General features: G+C 48.8%; 7 protein-coding genes across 7 annotated transcripts; 3 read left to right on the top strand and 4 right to left on the bottom strand.

Annotated features, from left to right (window-relative positions):
• Positions 1–1,333: 1,333 nt before the first annotated feature.
• Positions 1,334–3,088, top strand: KY384_007523 (uncharacterized protein; the record flags this gene model as incomplete). The annotated part of the gene is made up of 1 exon (XM_044816014.1): positions 1,334–3,088. One exon carries the CDS (start codon positions 1,334–1,336, stop codon positions 3,086–3,088), a length of 1,755 nt encoding a protein of 584 aa, XP_044666654.1.
• Positions 3,089–3,564: 476 nt separating this feature from the next.
• Positions 3,565–5,486, bottom strand: KY384_007522 (uncharacterized protein; the record flags this gene model as incomplete). The annotated part of the gene is made up of 3 exons (XM_044816013.1): positions 3,565–4,108; positions 4,181–4,292; positions 5,195–5,486. The coding sequence occupies 3 exons, from the start codon at positions 5,484–5,486 to the stop codon at positions 3,565–3,567; spliced, it is 948 nt and encodes a 315-aa protein (XP_044666653.1).
• A 692-nt stretch (positions 5,487–6,178) lies between these two features.
• Positions 6,179–6,853, bottom strand: KY384_007521 (uncharacterized protein; the record flags this gene model as incomplete). Its single annotated transcript, XM_044816012.1, has 2 exons — positions 6,179–6,272; positions 6,756–6,853. 2 exons carry the CDS (start codon positions 6,851–6,853, stop codon positions 6,179–6,181), a joined length of 192 nt encoding a protein of 63 aa, XP_044666652.1.
• A 407-nt stretch (positions 6,854–7,260) lies between these two features.
• On the bottom strand, positions 7,261–7,925 carry KY384_007520 (uncharacterized protein; the record flags this gene model as incomplete). Its single annotated transcript, XM_044816011.1, has 2 exons — positions 7,261–7,363; positions 7,828–7,925. The coding sequence occupies 2 exons, from the start codon at positions 7,923–7,925 to the stop codon at positions 7,261–7,263; spliced, it is 201 nt and encodes a 66-aa protein (XP_044666651.1).
• A 1,647-nt stretch (positions 7,926–9,572) lies between these two features.
• Positions 9,573–10,145, bottom strand: KY384_007519 (uncharacterized protein; the record flags this gene model as incomplete). The annotated part of the gene is made up of 1 exon (XM_044816010.1): positions 9,573–10,145. One exon carries the CDS (start codon positions 10,143–10,145, stop codon positions 9,573–9,575), a length of 573 nt encoding a protein of 190 aa, XP_044666650.1.
• A 776-nt stretch (positions 10,146–10,921) lies between these two features.
• On the top strand, positions 10,922–11,827 carry KY384_007518 (uncharacterized protein; the record flags this gene model as incomplete). The annotated part of the gene is made up of 1 exon (XM_044816009.1): positions 10,922–11,827. The coding sequence occupies one exon, from the start codon at positions 10,922–10,924 to the stop codon at positions 11,825–11,827; it is 906 nt and encodes a 301-aa protein (XP_044666649.1).
• Positions 11,828–12,009: 182 nt separating this feature from the next.
• Positions 12,010–13,389, top strand: KY384_007517 (uncharacterized protein; the record flags this gene model as incomplete). Its single annotated transcript, XM_044816008.1, has 1 exon — positions 12,010–13,389. The coding sequence occupies one exon, from the start codon at positions 12,010–12,012 to the stop codon at positions 13,387–13,389; it is 1,380 nt and encodes a 459-aa protein (XP_044666648.1).
• Positions 13,390–15,174: the final 1,785 nt, after the last annotated feature.

Here is a 15,174-nt window from a genome sequence, read left to right as displayed (position 1 = left end):
CGTCTTCGCAGCTGGTACGTTATTGCCAGTATTGTCGACATTTGAGAGACATACAATAGTCCAGCACCATACTCACTAGCTCGAACCCGTGGTCAGGGCCTGTGTTGAGTCGACCACACTGGCTACACGGGTCGGTCGCGAAGCTACAAATCCTTTGCCCATACTTCTTTTGAGTCGCAAGCTAGTCTTTGGTACCCTTCTAGAAATCTCTCTCATACTATCTAGCTCGCATCACTCGACCTCGTCTTCTCATACGAAATTCTACCCCTCCGACTCCTTGCCAATTAATTTTATCACGCTCTGAAGGAAGGACAAGCTGTGGTATGGAATGTCAGCTCAAAGATGCTGCAAAAGGCTCTGGACACCGGGCTGTTGATCCGCTTGTGATTGTATGCTATTCACGGCTCGTTTCTCGCCTTGCCAACATTGCACTACAAGTTTGGGATACTACGTGGTCTTTGCGCTTGCTTTTATAAGGTTTGAAGGGTGGGCTTTGGGGTTGGAGTCATGATTGAGAGGGTGTTTCCCCAGCGTCCATCGTTGGTAGAGCCAATGCGCGGATGCCATGAGGTCCTTCAACAGGCTTCGTGCCACGCCTGTCAAAGCAAAAGTCCGGCATCAAATCCAAAATGCTCAGTCTTTCTTTTTCAGCTACTTCGGTCCTCCTGTCAAGCTTCTGCACAGATCCTCGCTCTTCCTGTCAGTCAAAGCCATCTTCTCGATGCGGAAAGCACCGTTCCGTCTCTGGCCGTCAAGCTTTCGAGGCTCAGTATCTAATCCACCAGCACCTGATACACCTCGAGCCACGAAAGCTTTTCCTGCCAGAAACAGCCTGCTCTTGGCGATATTTCTGACATCTACTACCTTTGACTTAGCGAAAGCTGACTGGAAACCCCACGGATCTCGTCCACACAAGTCTGATCGATAGAACTTCATCCCCTACTTCAACTAGTCATACTCTATGCTGGAGTTGGAGATGGTGAAATAGCCAAGCAGTATCGACTCTTCAGGTCAGGTATTCCAAGCTACCTTTCGAAATCCGTCGGTCGCGCTCACTCCGGCAAGCTTCTGTTCTTCTCAAGAAGAGATGAACCCACTGAACAAGGTATGAGTGTGGAGTATTTCTTACGCCACGACCACATTTATCTAGATTCGAGGCTTTCTCAGGCAGATTCGCTTAAAGCTCCACCTCGAACTGTCCGTCTCCACTTTCACTCCTTCAAATTCATCCACTTCTGCTTTTATTTCCTCGCTCGTCTGTCTTTACTTCTCCTCTTCATTCTTGCAAGTACCTCTTGCACAACCCCTCACTATCCAAACAAACCACATCATCATGCTCTTCTCAACTACCCTCTACCTCCTCTGCCCCCTTCTACTAATCCTCCAGGCAACTGCACAGCTACTCGACCCTGTGCAGTGCCTCTCTATCTCCCTCCCCTCCTATCCTCCAGCCTCTCCAACTACCCCCCTGTGTCGATCCACGACTACAATCCCTACCTCATTCTCCTCCACGCCCACCCTTGTCCACATTCTCCCCATCATCCCGCCTCTCCTTCCCATTCCCGACTCCATCTCCGCCTTCCCCACACTCGCCGAGGAGAAGAGAGACCAGGTTACCGAGACCTCCGACCCCTCGCCGACCGTCCCCGCAGAGTCCTACAATCAAAGACAGCCTGGTGGCAGCATATGTGACACGAAAGAGTGCCAGCAAAAGCGGTACATCTATGACTATGGGGCTACTCTCATGTCCCTCTCTGCTTCGGGGATAGTGTATCCCATGAAGCGGGATGAACAGCGCGGCAAGCCCATCGTGGTCAGTGTTATCGCCCCTGCGGCTGCCCCTGGTAGGAGCTCCAGCGTGGAAATCGAGGCAGCAATCCTTGCGTCTACTTCCTCAGCCGACAGTGCCTATCCGACCACGTTGGAGAAGCGCCACAGGAAGTACACCACGATCGCTGGTCCCGCCCCTACTCCTTCCCCTGATACACCAGGACTGCCCGAACTAGTGGCCGCGGGAGCTGGAAATGGCTCAATACTCTTGTTTGGCAACCGAACACTGGCAGAGCTCGCCATGTTAGGTTTCAAAATTGCCCCGAAGCCCGTACCTCGCAACCTCACACTGGCAGAACTCGTAGCCGCGGGAACTGGGAATGGCTCTCTGCTCCTGCTTGGTAACCGTACAATGGCAGAAATCGTGGCATTGGGCTCTGGACTCGCCCCTCGCAGGCTCCCCACCAACCTCACGCTGTCCGAATACCTCACAGCAGCTTACGCATCCGCCGCCTTCCCGCAGCAGCTCCCGCGCAACCCCACCCTCTCCGCAATCCTGGCTAAGAAACTCGGGATCGACCCTGCGAACAACCCTGATGATCTCGCGCTTCTGCAGTTTGTGTTGGCGGTGCTGGGGCAATGGCATGATGGTTTCTCTACAAATACTACCACCGCTGCCGCCACCGCCGCCAAGTCCGAGGCTACTGGGCTCGCTGCGGTAGGGGAGAAGCCGTCCTTCATTGAAGAGGCGATCGAAGTGGGCGAAGGAGGTGCTACCACCCTCCCCGCGCGCGTGAGACGGTTGTTCAAGCGACGCGGTGGGGGTGGCTCCTCTGGTGGGGGTGGGCGGGGCGCTTCTTCCTCGTCATCTAGCCAGGGCGGTGGCAGGGGTTCTTCTTCCTCTTCCTCATCGGGAGGGCAAAGCGGCGGCGCTGTTTCTGCGCCAAAAGCCCCTGCTCCAAAAGCGGATCCACCTGCGAAGAAACCCGCGGCTGGGAAGGGTGGGGTGGCTGGGCAAGGTGCGGCTGTTGGGGCAAATGGTGGGGGCGGGGATAAAGGCAAGGGCTCTGCGAAACCTGATGCTAGTAAGGCTGCGGGGAAGCCGAAGCAGACGCCGAATTCTCCTGCGAAGGCACCGGTGAACAGCGAGAGTGGAGCGCCGAAGAAGGCGAATGGTGGTGGAAAGAAGGGGAGTGGAGGTGGGAGGAAGAAGGGACATAGCGATGGCTGTGCGCAATGCGAGGAGAGTGCTGCGGCGAGGGCGGTCATGTCGGGGTGGGCGGTGGCTGTGGGTGTTTTGGCGGGGTTGGTGTTATGAGGCTTGAGATTTGTGTTTGGAGTTTGGAGTTTGGCGTAGAAGTTGAGGAAGGCTCTACTACTCCTTCTCATACCGCGTCATGCACATTGTTGGGAAGTTTCGAATGCAAATTAGTCACGCTACCGTGTATCAGCAGAGACACAAAGTTTTCTCCTTCAGTAAGAAACGGAATAAAGTTCAGCTTCCCAACGATCCGATACCATGGAACTTCTAAAGTAAGTGTTCTGTTGTTCATTGATTCTGGGTATCAATTATGCACGCATTCTAATGGCTTGATCTGTTCATGTCCTCCCAAATTTGCGTGCATCTCACCAAAGCCCGCAAAATCTTTTTCTTCACCTGCCGGCTTATTTCAATCCTTCATTTATGCGTACGCTTCCATCGTCACTGCCTATCTCTAGGCTTCCTTATTCCTTATTGCTAGCCTTTAGTAATCCTATATAGGTCTCCAGAGAATTCAGAAAATATGGTATGGTTCAAAACCTGATAGCTTTATTTTCGATGCTCTTAATGTGATACCTCTCATCGTAAAAATTCTTGTTGTACCATTCGTTCGTCGATTTTACCAGACTCCCATTCTCCATGTTGTATATCACCCCACGTCGTATGTATCGATGAGGCTTACGGTTGCGAAATTTATTAGATTCAACGACGATGTCCTGTCCTAGGAGATCGCAGGAGAGTCGCTGGAGTGGCTTGATGGCTTTTGAGGTGTAGATCTCAACCGTCAGATTTTGTAAAGAACTTGGACGTTGTTGTATCATCTCAGCCAGGACATTCAGACCGGTCAGTTCGCTGTCTCCAAAGAGTTTGAGTCGAAGGGATTTAATGTAGGTAAAGCTGGTCCTGAAGGAGATGTTGTGGGCAAGCCATTCCTCAAGAAGAATAGGAGACCAGTAGAGGAGGGATTTGAGATAGACCGTATTTTTGCCCCACAATATTGGGAGAGCCTCTAAGTAGATGTCTTTGCAAACGCCGAGGATCTGCACCGATATATCGTATCGTCGGGTTTTGGGCAGCCTAGGAAATGATATCAGTAGAAGCTCTAATGAAGAACACAGGTGGCAGTAAGAAAACAGAAAAATCACATACTCGCGTGGTAAGTACTGTGGCCGTAGGTACACGTCTTTTGTGACTAGCAGAAGACCATAGATGTCGTCTCGAATCTCTCGCGGGAGCTTAAAGAGTGGAGACTGCTTCTGGGCTGCGAACGACCAAGAATCAGATGTAGTGGCAGTCATAGTGGAAACAATTGTGCTGGAAAGTAGCAGCTTTCCGAGGTGGAAAGAATGATGAAAAGTTCAGGCCTTGATGCCCCATCGTGGCATTACCTTTTCCACAAAGCGTGTTGTAATTTTAAACACAGAAAATCTCAGGTGACTCACTTGACGCGAGGCATGCTTACATCAGCAAATGTATTACGTTTGATTGACATCTTTAACACACCTTTCTTTTGGAAGGTGACACATGATGGGAGAAAGCCATCTGTTCAGTGTTTCCAACGAGTTAGACATCACATTTGCACGCATCAAGACACTTAGAGCATGGCGTTTTCATTTCTGGATCTACCTCCTGAAGTACGCTTGATGATATACGAACATCTCTCCAGCAAATATAGGGAAAGGAGAGTCGAAGATCATCTAAGCTCGTGAGTTTTGTCCGATTGCTTCCAAATTTCGTCCTGTCCTGAGTACCTTAAAGCGTTGCAGCAAGCATACTGCGTCTATCTATCTCGACACGGACAACATACCCACAGATTCTTCAAACATGTCGTAAGGTTCACGACGAAGCTACCACCTTGCTCTACGGCCAGCATGGATTACATGTAATTATTTTGTGGCGAGTTTCTCTGGGGTCCAAGCTCCCGAAGCTTCGAGAAGGAGATACAATTCTTTGATAAAGGCGAAAGGTGAGCAGATAGCTCAAGGCAAGGAGAATCAGAAAAGATGTAACACATTTTCAGGTGGATGTTCTATTTCTCGGACGCATAGAATCTGAATTGACTCAAATTAAGCTAGCAGTGGGTGCCGTTGGTTGAAACCGACCTCTTGTCTACTCTGCGCGTCAATACTATCAATGTTCGTCCGCATTACGCAAGCTACTCACCTAGTGCCACCTCCTTGCCACCGAGATAATTCGTCTGCGAAGTGGTCCTAGTCCGGGAATACGTTGTTATGAGCCCTATTTCGACACTTGGGAACGCATCAGATAATCCCAAGACCCATTCCGCGAGTCTCGGAACTTTCACCGCTTCTACTATCCTAAGCACTTTCAGTGGTCTAGGTCGATCTCGAAGAAGAGCCCAAAACAACTCGAACTCGTTCATTTCTGCCTTGTCAAACATGGTGAATCCAACATAGTTCATGTGGTCGAAATTCTTATGTAGGACCCTATTCATGAGGAGAAGATCTGGTCGGGCGCTTTGTTTGTCTAGACGCCAAAATTTGCCTGCGTGGATGTCGAACTTGTTTAAACCGTAGAAGACAGGTATCGCCTCTATATAAATCAGGCGACAAACGCGGAAAATCTGTGTAGATAGTTTTTGCGAAGATTGGGTGAAAGGCGAACGGTTCCAACGTATGATGATGCTGTTTAAGGTCAGTCCAAGTCGTTTCTCTGCTTCTAAGAAGTTTACCCCGATTGTGGCTGTAACCAATAGCCATCATCAACAAGGAGATACTCGTATATCTGCAGACGGATCTCCGGTGGTAAGTTCAGGAATCTGGAGACTCTATTACGCCTCCGCTTTGAGCACAAAGTCAACAACGACAATATTGCTTTGCGAAATCTCATGATGATGACTCGAGAGTTGCATTGAAGGAGAAGAAGGGTGTAGGCTGTAGATGGGCGGTATGTAAACACAAAAATTACATGAGTCTAGAACATATCTGGTCTAGTGTGTCCATTGTAGAGCATCACGTGAATTATCGTAAATTCGACACTATCGACCTATTGGACATTCGACACTCGGTGGAAGAGGTGTCATTAACATCTATGGAAACGCTACACTTTTAAAATTGTTGATGGTTCACCACCAAAGCATCCGACCCCTGACCGATTGCATCCGTTCGATAGATAGTGCAAGTGCCTTCAAGGCGACCTTTGTTCGTCAATAGTGACTGTTCTGATTTCTTTGCCTCCGCGATAGTACGTCTTGTGCAGCCTAGTCTCGAATGGGGCGTATCTGTGACCCGGTTCCAGTACGTGTACTTTGATTTCTTGATCTTTGAGGGTTTGAGACATTTCCATAATCCATTTCCTGACCTTGCGCGGCCCCGGAAGACACGCAAATGTAAGACACTTAAAAGGCCTCGAACGTCGTTGAATAAGCTCCTTCATCTTGACCAACTCGCTTTCGTTTTGCCAGTTGAACACTGTAAATTTGACGTATTGCATGTAATCAAAGTTCCTGAGTAGAGCTTGGTTGCGGGTCCTGAGCTCCAAAGAGAAGTCCATGTCCCAAATTAAGATAGCTAGGATGTCGAATTTATTCTCACTGTAGAAAATAGGTAAGGCCTCAGCAAGTGTCTGTCTACAGACTCCCAGAATGGCTATTGTCAGTCCATATACACATTCTTCAGACGGCTTTTGCGTCAAGTGATCTTTGCTGTGGATCGCATTAAGCTCATATCTTTGAAAATGGACAGGGCCAATCAAGATGACTTACGGTAGGTAAGGATTTAGACGAGTATTGAAATTGACTAGGAGATACCCATATATGATCACGCGAACCTCTGGAGGGAGAGTCAGGAAAGTAGGCGTCATGTTCTGTGTGGGTGATGATGAATGATAAGACAAGAAAGTTGAACCAAGAAGTGCGTAAAGGTGGGCAAGAACTTACCCCACCTAGAATCAACACTTCACAAAGTGTGTTTGATCAATTTTTTACACGTCATTGCTCTCGCCCAACACCGTCTCATCACTGTCTTGGCAACACGGTGTCATCCGAAACTGACATGAGTAGCTTACAATACTCTCGCAAAGAGGTATGGTGGTTCAGCGGTACTCTACTCGCTCATGACCAACTTAGGCTGATCAGCGTTGGCAACGATGTAACAGATAAAATTACTTTCGACGCCACATCTAGGGATTCGTCAACACATAGACACCCATCACCCCTATGCTGTGCAATAGACGAAGCGAATGTAGTACCACATGACTCCTCGAGCCCGTCAAGCGTCATATTCTATCTTTTTGCCCCCAAGATAAAGGGTCTCCGTATCTGTCTCAGTGTCCTCACCTGAGATAGAGAGCTCAATTTTCTGGATGGGAAGCCTCCGAGATAGGTCCAAAACCCACTCTCTAGTTACTTCTGTGTCCCCAAATTCGGAAATCGTAAGATCCAGAAAAATCTTAGACTGTTTTAGTATGAGCTCCCTCATCTCATTGAGTTTGCTATCCGTTGACCCGCACACTGTTGACCCGGACCATAAGAGAAATTGAATGTTCCGTATGTGTTCAAAGTTTCTCCTCAGGGCTTGATTCGTGGCTTCTATATCAAAAGGGTAGTATTTCTTATCAAAAGACCAAAATTGACAGGAAAGAATGTCGAAAAAGTTCTCACTGTAGAATACCGGTGAGGCCTCGGAATATATTTTCTTACAGGTACGAAGTATGGCTAACGTCAATCCGTATGTATCACTGGGAAGAGCGGGCAGAGTCCTGAACGAACGTCCGGGGCTATTCGTCTAATTAGTTTCCCCTCTCTCACGCTCAACGGGGCAGTGAGGGCGACTTACCGCATATGTGGTTTTAGGCGAACATTCTTGTTGGCCAAAAGGTTTCGATATACAATGAGGCGGATCTCTGGCGGCAAAGTCAGGAAGGTCAGTGCCATATTGTACTCAAGACTCTGGAAAGGGAAAGCTGGTGATGAGAAGACGGAGGAATTGAAGGCTATTTAAAGAGCTTGGAGCGTCGTCTGCGCAATCAACACGTTAGAGCACAACTTTGTCCCACCTCGCAAGTGTGACCCCACGCAGCCCACTTTCGTATCACTTACACGACATACATGTGAAGCGATAAAGCTTGATTCACGTGGTGTTGTGAGGAAGGGCGTTGATTCAGCGACAGCCTGTTCGCTTCTTCACTAACACTTCGATGATGCACATAACACTGAGCCAGGTAGACATACGACTGGTGGGGTAAGACACAATCATGGGAGCTAAAGGGTCACTTTGAAAGGTGATTTAGTGCCTCAGAAGCAGTGGAGCCAAACTGTCGCCATTGTGCAAGACTGGTCGAGCAGTCTTTGTAATCGCTGAGCAAACCCATACATCAAACCAGTTGTAAGAGCTGTTACCACTCTGAAATGAAACTCTATCCCGGCTTTCAATAGCACTTCTCTACCTCCTTTCCCCGTAGTACTTCATCATATGCTGCGTCCTGTCATGTTTACCAGTCGTACGGAGAGAGATTTCCACAGTACTAAACTCCCGAGACAGATCTAGTGTCCATTTTTCAAGCTTGGAGTCGCAATCAATACCGTAATCATCCAACATCAGTCTGCGCAGTGGTTCAGGACGTTGCCGCAACAGAGAGAGGAGACGGTAGAGCTCATTCCAATAGTAGCTGCTTGAAAAAACGTACGAAACATCTTGCATATGATTGAAGTTCTCGTGTAGGTAATTCTTCATAAGGCGATAGTGGTTAGTGGTGCTGTTCACGGTCCAGAAACTGTCCAAGTAGATGACGAATCGATTCTGGCTGAAGAAGATTGGTACGGCTTCGGTGTGAATCAGCTTGCACACGCGGAGTAAGTGTACACAGAGTCCTAATAAATCTCGAGGCCGAAGTGAGGGTCTCTTCAGACTATGTGTAATATTAGGCTACTTGGTCATTTGTTGAGGTGTAAACCACTTACTACAGCTGAGGGGATAGCCCTTTACAGCGGTGAACAACCAAAAGATGTCTGTATACCATCAGACGAATCTCTGGGGGCAGTTCCAAGAACGTAGGCGCCATCTTGAATATTGAGCCAAAAATCGCGGAAGTTGATTTTGATGGTAGTTGTGTGAGTGAACAATCGAGAATTCAGCGATCAAAAAGAGCGAGAAAAGCCAGTGCGCGCCACGCAAGCCTTATAACGCCGCATTTCGTCACACCTAATGTTTGTGTTACGTGTACGACACGAAAGTGGTATCCTCTCGACACATAAGGATGGAACACGTGCGATCTGGTGGGACAGAGAGCCAGGCAAGAGTGTTGACGGCTGCGAATGTCGTACAAATTTCAAGAAAGCATCCTATGACTTCAAAAGCTGAACCATGTGATTGAACAATGTGCCTACTACGGGGATTAAAAGTGGCATGTAAGCTACACCCCGTAAGACAGACGAATTACTCGAGGGTTGGAATTTGATACTTGGTTCGGTAGACTTGATTTGGGTCCAAACAAGTCTCTCTGCTACAAATACTGGTTTCTACTCGCCCAACATACGCCTGAACCTCGACTCGATTGCAATAGAGAGGACAACAGATACATATCAAGATGACCCCTCGGGGCCCATTCCCGTCAAGTTTTCTCCCTCATCCAAAGAAGACACATCTTCCTCAATCGGTGCATGCTTCATCTCAAGCGAATAATAGATGAAACCCGGATCTCCAAGAAACAGCCGTGCAGGACCTTGTACCTCAGCATCTGAAGTACCATATGCGTCTCTTTTGATGTGAAAGTACTTGCTCCAAGCAGCTTCAATCCTGAGGACCTCCTTGTCACTTATCGCGAAGAAACGTTTTGGCCAGGGTGACCACGCTTGATTTCTTCGAAGCACAGGGTCTTTTCTTGACACAGACACCCTCATGCTGATACTTTGGACCGCGCCGTGGATGATCAAGTCGATAGCTGCCAGAGGCATCAACATGCGATTCAAATGGCCGCTAAGATAGGTTGCTTCTTGGCTTAACAAGTATACCTCATAGTGATGCTTCCTGAGATAAGCTTTGTGGTAGTATTCTTCAAGTTCGTCTGGTCCCATAAATGGTGTCTCGATGGATAGTAGAAGCGTCTTGAGTCGGCATTTCTCGAGGATTAGAAACCACGCAAAGTTGGTGAACATGTCGGCACATCCGTGGCATACAAGCAAACACACATGGCTCATGAAAGGATTGACAGTAGCTCTGACGTGTGGAGGGGGAACATTTTGGAATTCTCATCGGCAGCGGGGATGTAAAATGCATTTTCGCCGTACAATATGGGAAGTGCCTCCCCATGCACCTTCCGGCAGGTACGCCAGACGGGAGCAAGAAAGAAGTCAGCTGATTGGCGCTGGGAACGGTATAAATTGTTGAGCGACAAAGTGCGATTGGCTGGTCGTCGATAAGGAGGACAAGGCGGTAAATCTTGACCCTAATTTCCGGAGGGAGATCTAGGAACCCTGGAGCCATATTGTACATCTGGCGAGAGTTGGACAAAGAGGTTGTCAAACTGCGCTCGGATACTTGCCGAGCAAAAGTGGTAGGAACGATTCTGAGAAAAGTCAGAATTCATTTCTTGGGCAGAATTGGTGTGGTGGCTTCAACGCCACACACCTTGTGGACCGCCTACTAAAAATGTCATTGCCTTGACAGTATATCAGACGTATGACCTTGAGATGATAGATTTGTCACGTGCAATTCTCACCGTATCTCAATGTTCAGATAAGGCCGACGCCGTGTCGTATTTCAAACAATGCCGCACAATGAATTGTTCACAGGATCTCATACATAACACAATGCAGCAACCTCCTTTAAGCTGTCAGCGAATATCTCTTTCATACGCAGGGAATCGTTTCCTCAACGACGACGATCTTGGTCCATCCCCTTCGGATCTGACAGACTCTTTCTCAATCACGCCATGGTACTTACGTTTCTCAAGCTTCCTCCTGAGATCAGAATGATGATCTACGACCACCTTGTTGTTGAAAAGTCGAGGGGTTTGACACCTCACTGCAAGGGTGGACTTAAAGATTGGGACTACTCTCGCAACAGCATCTTTAATATCTCTCGGCATGAACGACTCCCAAGCCATGGGCGTTCTATGCTGGCATCATGCCGGCGCGTGAACCAGGAAATTGAAGACCTGGTTTACAATGCGAATGCATTCTATTTCTACACACCTCCAGTTGAGAATGAAAAACTTCAGATGACCTTCTTGGACACGCTGAGCCTGACAGTCAAGCAGTTTCAGCTCATCAAGAACGTCTGCCTCGTGGCAAGACCTGACCGCAAAGCAGGACTTAATTGTGTCGTCGGCTTGAGGGACTTTGGCGACTTCCTCTCTCAACATAATTGCCATTTGGAACATCTTCTGCTCTCGATACCATTCACGTGGGGGAAAGATCCAGGGATTTCTGACTGGGCTGCCGAGCTCATTGAGCAAGGCACGGTCCGAACCATTGGTCTTCGGTATTGTCGAGGATTGACTGGTGACTCGATCCTGGAAAGTAGACAAGAAATGTTTTTAAGAAGCTGGGCTAGGAAATTCGAGCCCGATGTCAAACAGATTGCTCGTATTCGGAATGGCCGTTCTTGTGGGATAGGGGAGCGGCTTTATTGCGACCCTTGCTTCAATTATTATTTGTTGAAGCTGAGAAATGAGCCAGCGGCAGATTCCATTCAGGAACTCGTCCCACTACCACTTCGATATGTCGCCAAGGGTGAAGTTCGATTGTGGAAGGAGTCTAGGAGCCAGCGGAGGTGGGAGATCGAGCAGGCTGCTTACGAAAAAGAACGAAGCAGCACTATGGATATGGTAGTATAAGGAAGGATAGTGTCACAAATCAGATTGAAAAGTCGTACAAGCCAAATATTCACTCACGCTCCAAAAGAACAACGTCACACGTTGATTCACTGTAAATCATGCACTGAAAATTTACAACTCGCCTCACTTTAAAGTCTTAAATTTCATCAACTCATTTACCCATCATTAAAAAGCACCCAACAATGGAAGAAACAATCAAACTCACCCCCATCGACCTCCTCATGCCCCGCGGCTACATCCGCTTCAATTTCCACTTCTCCCTCACCTTATCCAACCAAGCCGCCACCCCCACCCATCTCGAGCTCAGCTTCTCACGTCTCCTCAAAGAAATCCCCTTACTCGGCGGCTTCATCCACCAACGCGAAGACACCACCCTCGAGATCCGACTTCTCCCAAACCACCCTCGCCACAGCTTCCACATCAGAGACTTCACTAAAGACCCTACCGCCACTGCTGCGCAATACGCACCCGTGGAATGGGCGATCCAGGGGAAAGCAGACGCTCCCGTCTCCGCCGCACAGGCGAACTTTACTTCAGATGGGCTTGTCCTTTGCATCTGTATGCACCACGCCATCACCGACGGACCGGGGCTAGCGACGGTAGTACGACGCTGGAGCGAGCACTGCCACGACGTCGCCAACAGTACGAACTTCGCTATCTCTCGACCCCTCTCGAAGGAATGCTGTGACAGGACGCCGCTGCTCAACCAGGGCATTGAGAACACCGCTCTAACACATCTAGCAGAAGATATGATCAAGAAACGAGATGCACAAGGCTACGACTACAGCCTTCTACCCGGCCTCGCGATCCCAGACATGCCCGTCCACATCTTCCGCATCGACGAGCCCAAGCTCGCGGAGCTGAAAGGAAGTGTAGATGCGTACATCAAGGCCGTGGATGCGAGCAAATGGGTGTCCACGCACGACGTCCTCTGCGCTTACCTGTGGCACTCGATATCGCGCGCCCGCGCCCGTGTACTCCCAGCTCTGATCTCTGATGCTGGTAGCGTAGAGGGGAAGAAAACGAGCAGGCTCATCACCGCGGCTAATATGCGCGCCGAACTCATTCCTCCCCTGCCAGCCGATTATATGGGAAATGCGAATGTCCATCCTCTCGCTAAGCGGCCTCTTAAATGCTTGACGTCCACGGTTGTGGATGCGCTGGCGGGAACGGCGGTGGCGATTCGGAAATCGATCACCGATACTGATGATGCCTACGCCCGCAACCTCTGCCATGTTATTGAACACCTTCCGCCTTGGGACGTGGGGAAAGTCAATAATCCTGTCTGTGACTTCGAAGCGCATGGGGAGTATGATATCGATATCACGAGCTGGCTGACCTTTGGGGTTAGGGATATGGATTGGGGGAGTAAGCTGGGGAGGCCGGGGAAGATGAGACGAGTGGTGTTACCTGGGCAGAGCGGGTTGGATGGGCGGTGTGGGATTTTGCCTAGGACCAGTGAGGGCGGGATGGAGGTCATGGTTTCTTTGAAGGAGGAGAGTATGAGGGCTTTGATGAAGGACGAGTTTTTTAAGGGGATGGCGAGTTTGGGGAGTTGGTAGGAAGGGGCATAGACTGGGTGGGATGGAAATGTTGTGGGAGAAGGGATACCCGCTGATTTGCAACATCAAATTTATCAAGATATGGCAGCGGGTGCGATTACGATAGTACCTACCGAAGTCGTCAGAACCATTTAAGTTCTATTGCTCTCCAAATTCCAAAAGTCTTGCCTGGTCTTTTGCAATCCAAATGCGGCTTCGTTGAGGGTCCCTTTTTAGTGTATGAGTTCATCGATGAGTAATATCTTCGACAGGTGATCTGTCTAGGTTCATGATTAGGCATTTCAGCCACATATATCAATTAAGCAGCAGATATTGCCTCGATATAAAGCTAAGTGGGACTTGTAAACATATCATCTTTGTTGAATGAGTACGATGGAAGACCTAGTGATCTCAGTTCTGTTTTTGCGGGTCGCTGTCATATGTTAGATTTTGAAAACCACCCTGACTCCCGAAAATAAGTCAACATACTCACAATCACTTGGAAAGATACGATCTTTAACTGGCAGACAGATTTCGTCGACCTTCACGTCAATTCCATGTCGTCACATCTCAGGGATAAAGCGAAAGTTACCGAACTAAGCTCAGACCATCGCCAAACTTTCGCTTGGAAATCAAACCCCCTTCTCTCATCTGCTGTTGTGGATATTGCCGTCATACGAAAGTGTTCTTCCCATGAGCACACCACGTGCTCCCGCGCACCGACATTCTTGGCTTGGTCAACGCCTCTCGCAATGGTCAGATGCATCTGATCGACGGTATTCTGTTCCAAGAGCCGAGCAGCGAATCCTTGCAGGTCTGAATGATTGAAGTGATCATCTTCGTGAGAATCAACCGTGACTGTCAAAGATCTCAAGCGGCACTTATTCTTTTCTAAATAAGAGAGAAAATTGTTGAATTCTCCTGGTCGTCTTCGGACGTTATAGTCCGTATACAAACCATGGAAGTATAGGGTCAGGTGCTTCATGCGCCGTAATGACCTATGGAATGCACTGGTCTCGAGGACATAATCGAGTGAGCGCTCGCCGTAAGCGCTCACTAGGATGTAGAACTGGTTCTGCCCATAGAAGACCGATTGAGCTTCTTCGCCGATTGACTTACAGACTCGAAAGACTGCTAGGCGCGAGTCGGGAGTACTAAACCAGCTGTCAATACGACGATGCTCCTTTTACATAGAATGAGGGTCAGTCAGTCGGATTATGGCCATGGCAAGCCGCCCCAAACGGAGTGAGATGCTGACATGGCGACCTTTCCACTAAAGGACCCTCGGAGCACTTGCCTTATGAATCGTTCGCCCAATAACTCCAAAGCTCGATCTTGATCTGCACAGTAACTATGGTTTCGGTCAGCATGTTTCGAGTCACCCTCATTGTGTAGCTACGATCCGTACCCGCAGTAGTCTTGGGGAAAGTATTTGTGGCCCCTATCCACAAGGAGGTGTTCATAGATGATAGATCTGACCTCTGGCGGCAGGCTTGAGAAGCTTCGAACCATTGTTTGACTTGCAAGCAGGTGGTCTCGCGAGTTCCAGTGGGTCGGTCGCGGGAAAGGCCAACCAGCGCACGATGTCAATGGGGCGATGCTCTTCAGTGCCGATCACATACCAGTAGCAAAGCCTATCGTTGAGAACTATGCACATTCAATAAAGCCGTGTCGACGTTGTTGTATCGAACAATGATTGTTTTCGAAGTCAATTCCCGTTATCGGCGGCTGCCTGATTGCACGCTAAACCCTTTTTGATTATAGCGTGTATGCATGAATCGTTACTACACGCGGGCATTTTTTCAT

This window comes from Bacidia gigantensis (assembly GCF_019456465.1).
Source record: "Bacidia gigantensis strain McMullin 20006 chromosome Unknown contig_278, whole genome shotgun sequence".
NCBI classification, from domain to species: domain Eukaryota; kingdom Fungi; phylum Ascomycota; class Lecanoromycetes; order Lecanorales; family Ramalinaceae; genus Bacidia; species Bacidia gigantensis.
Note: the sequence above shows the minus strand (reverse complement) of the source record. Positions and strands in the feature narration are given on the sequence as shown.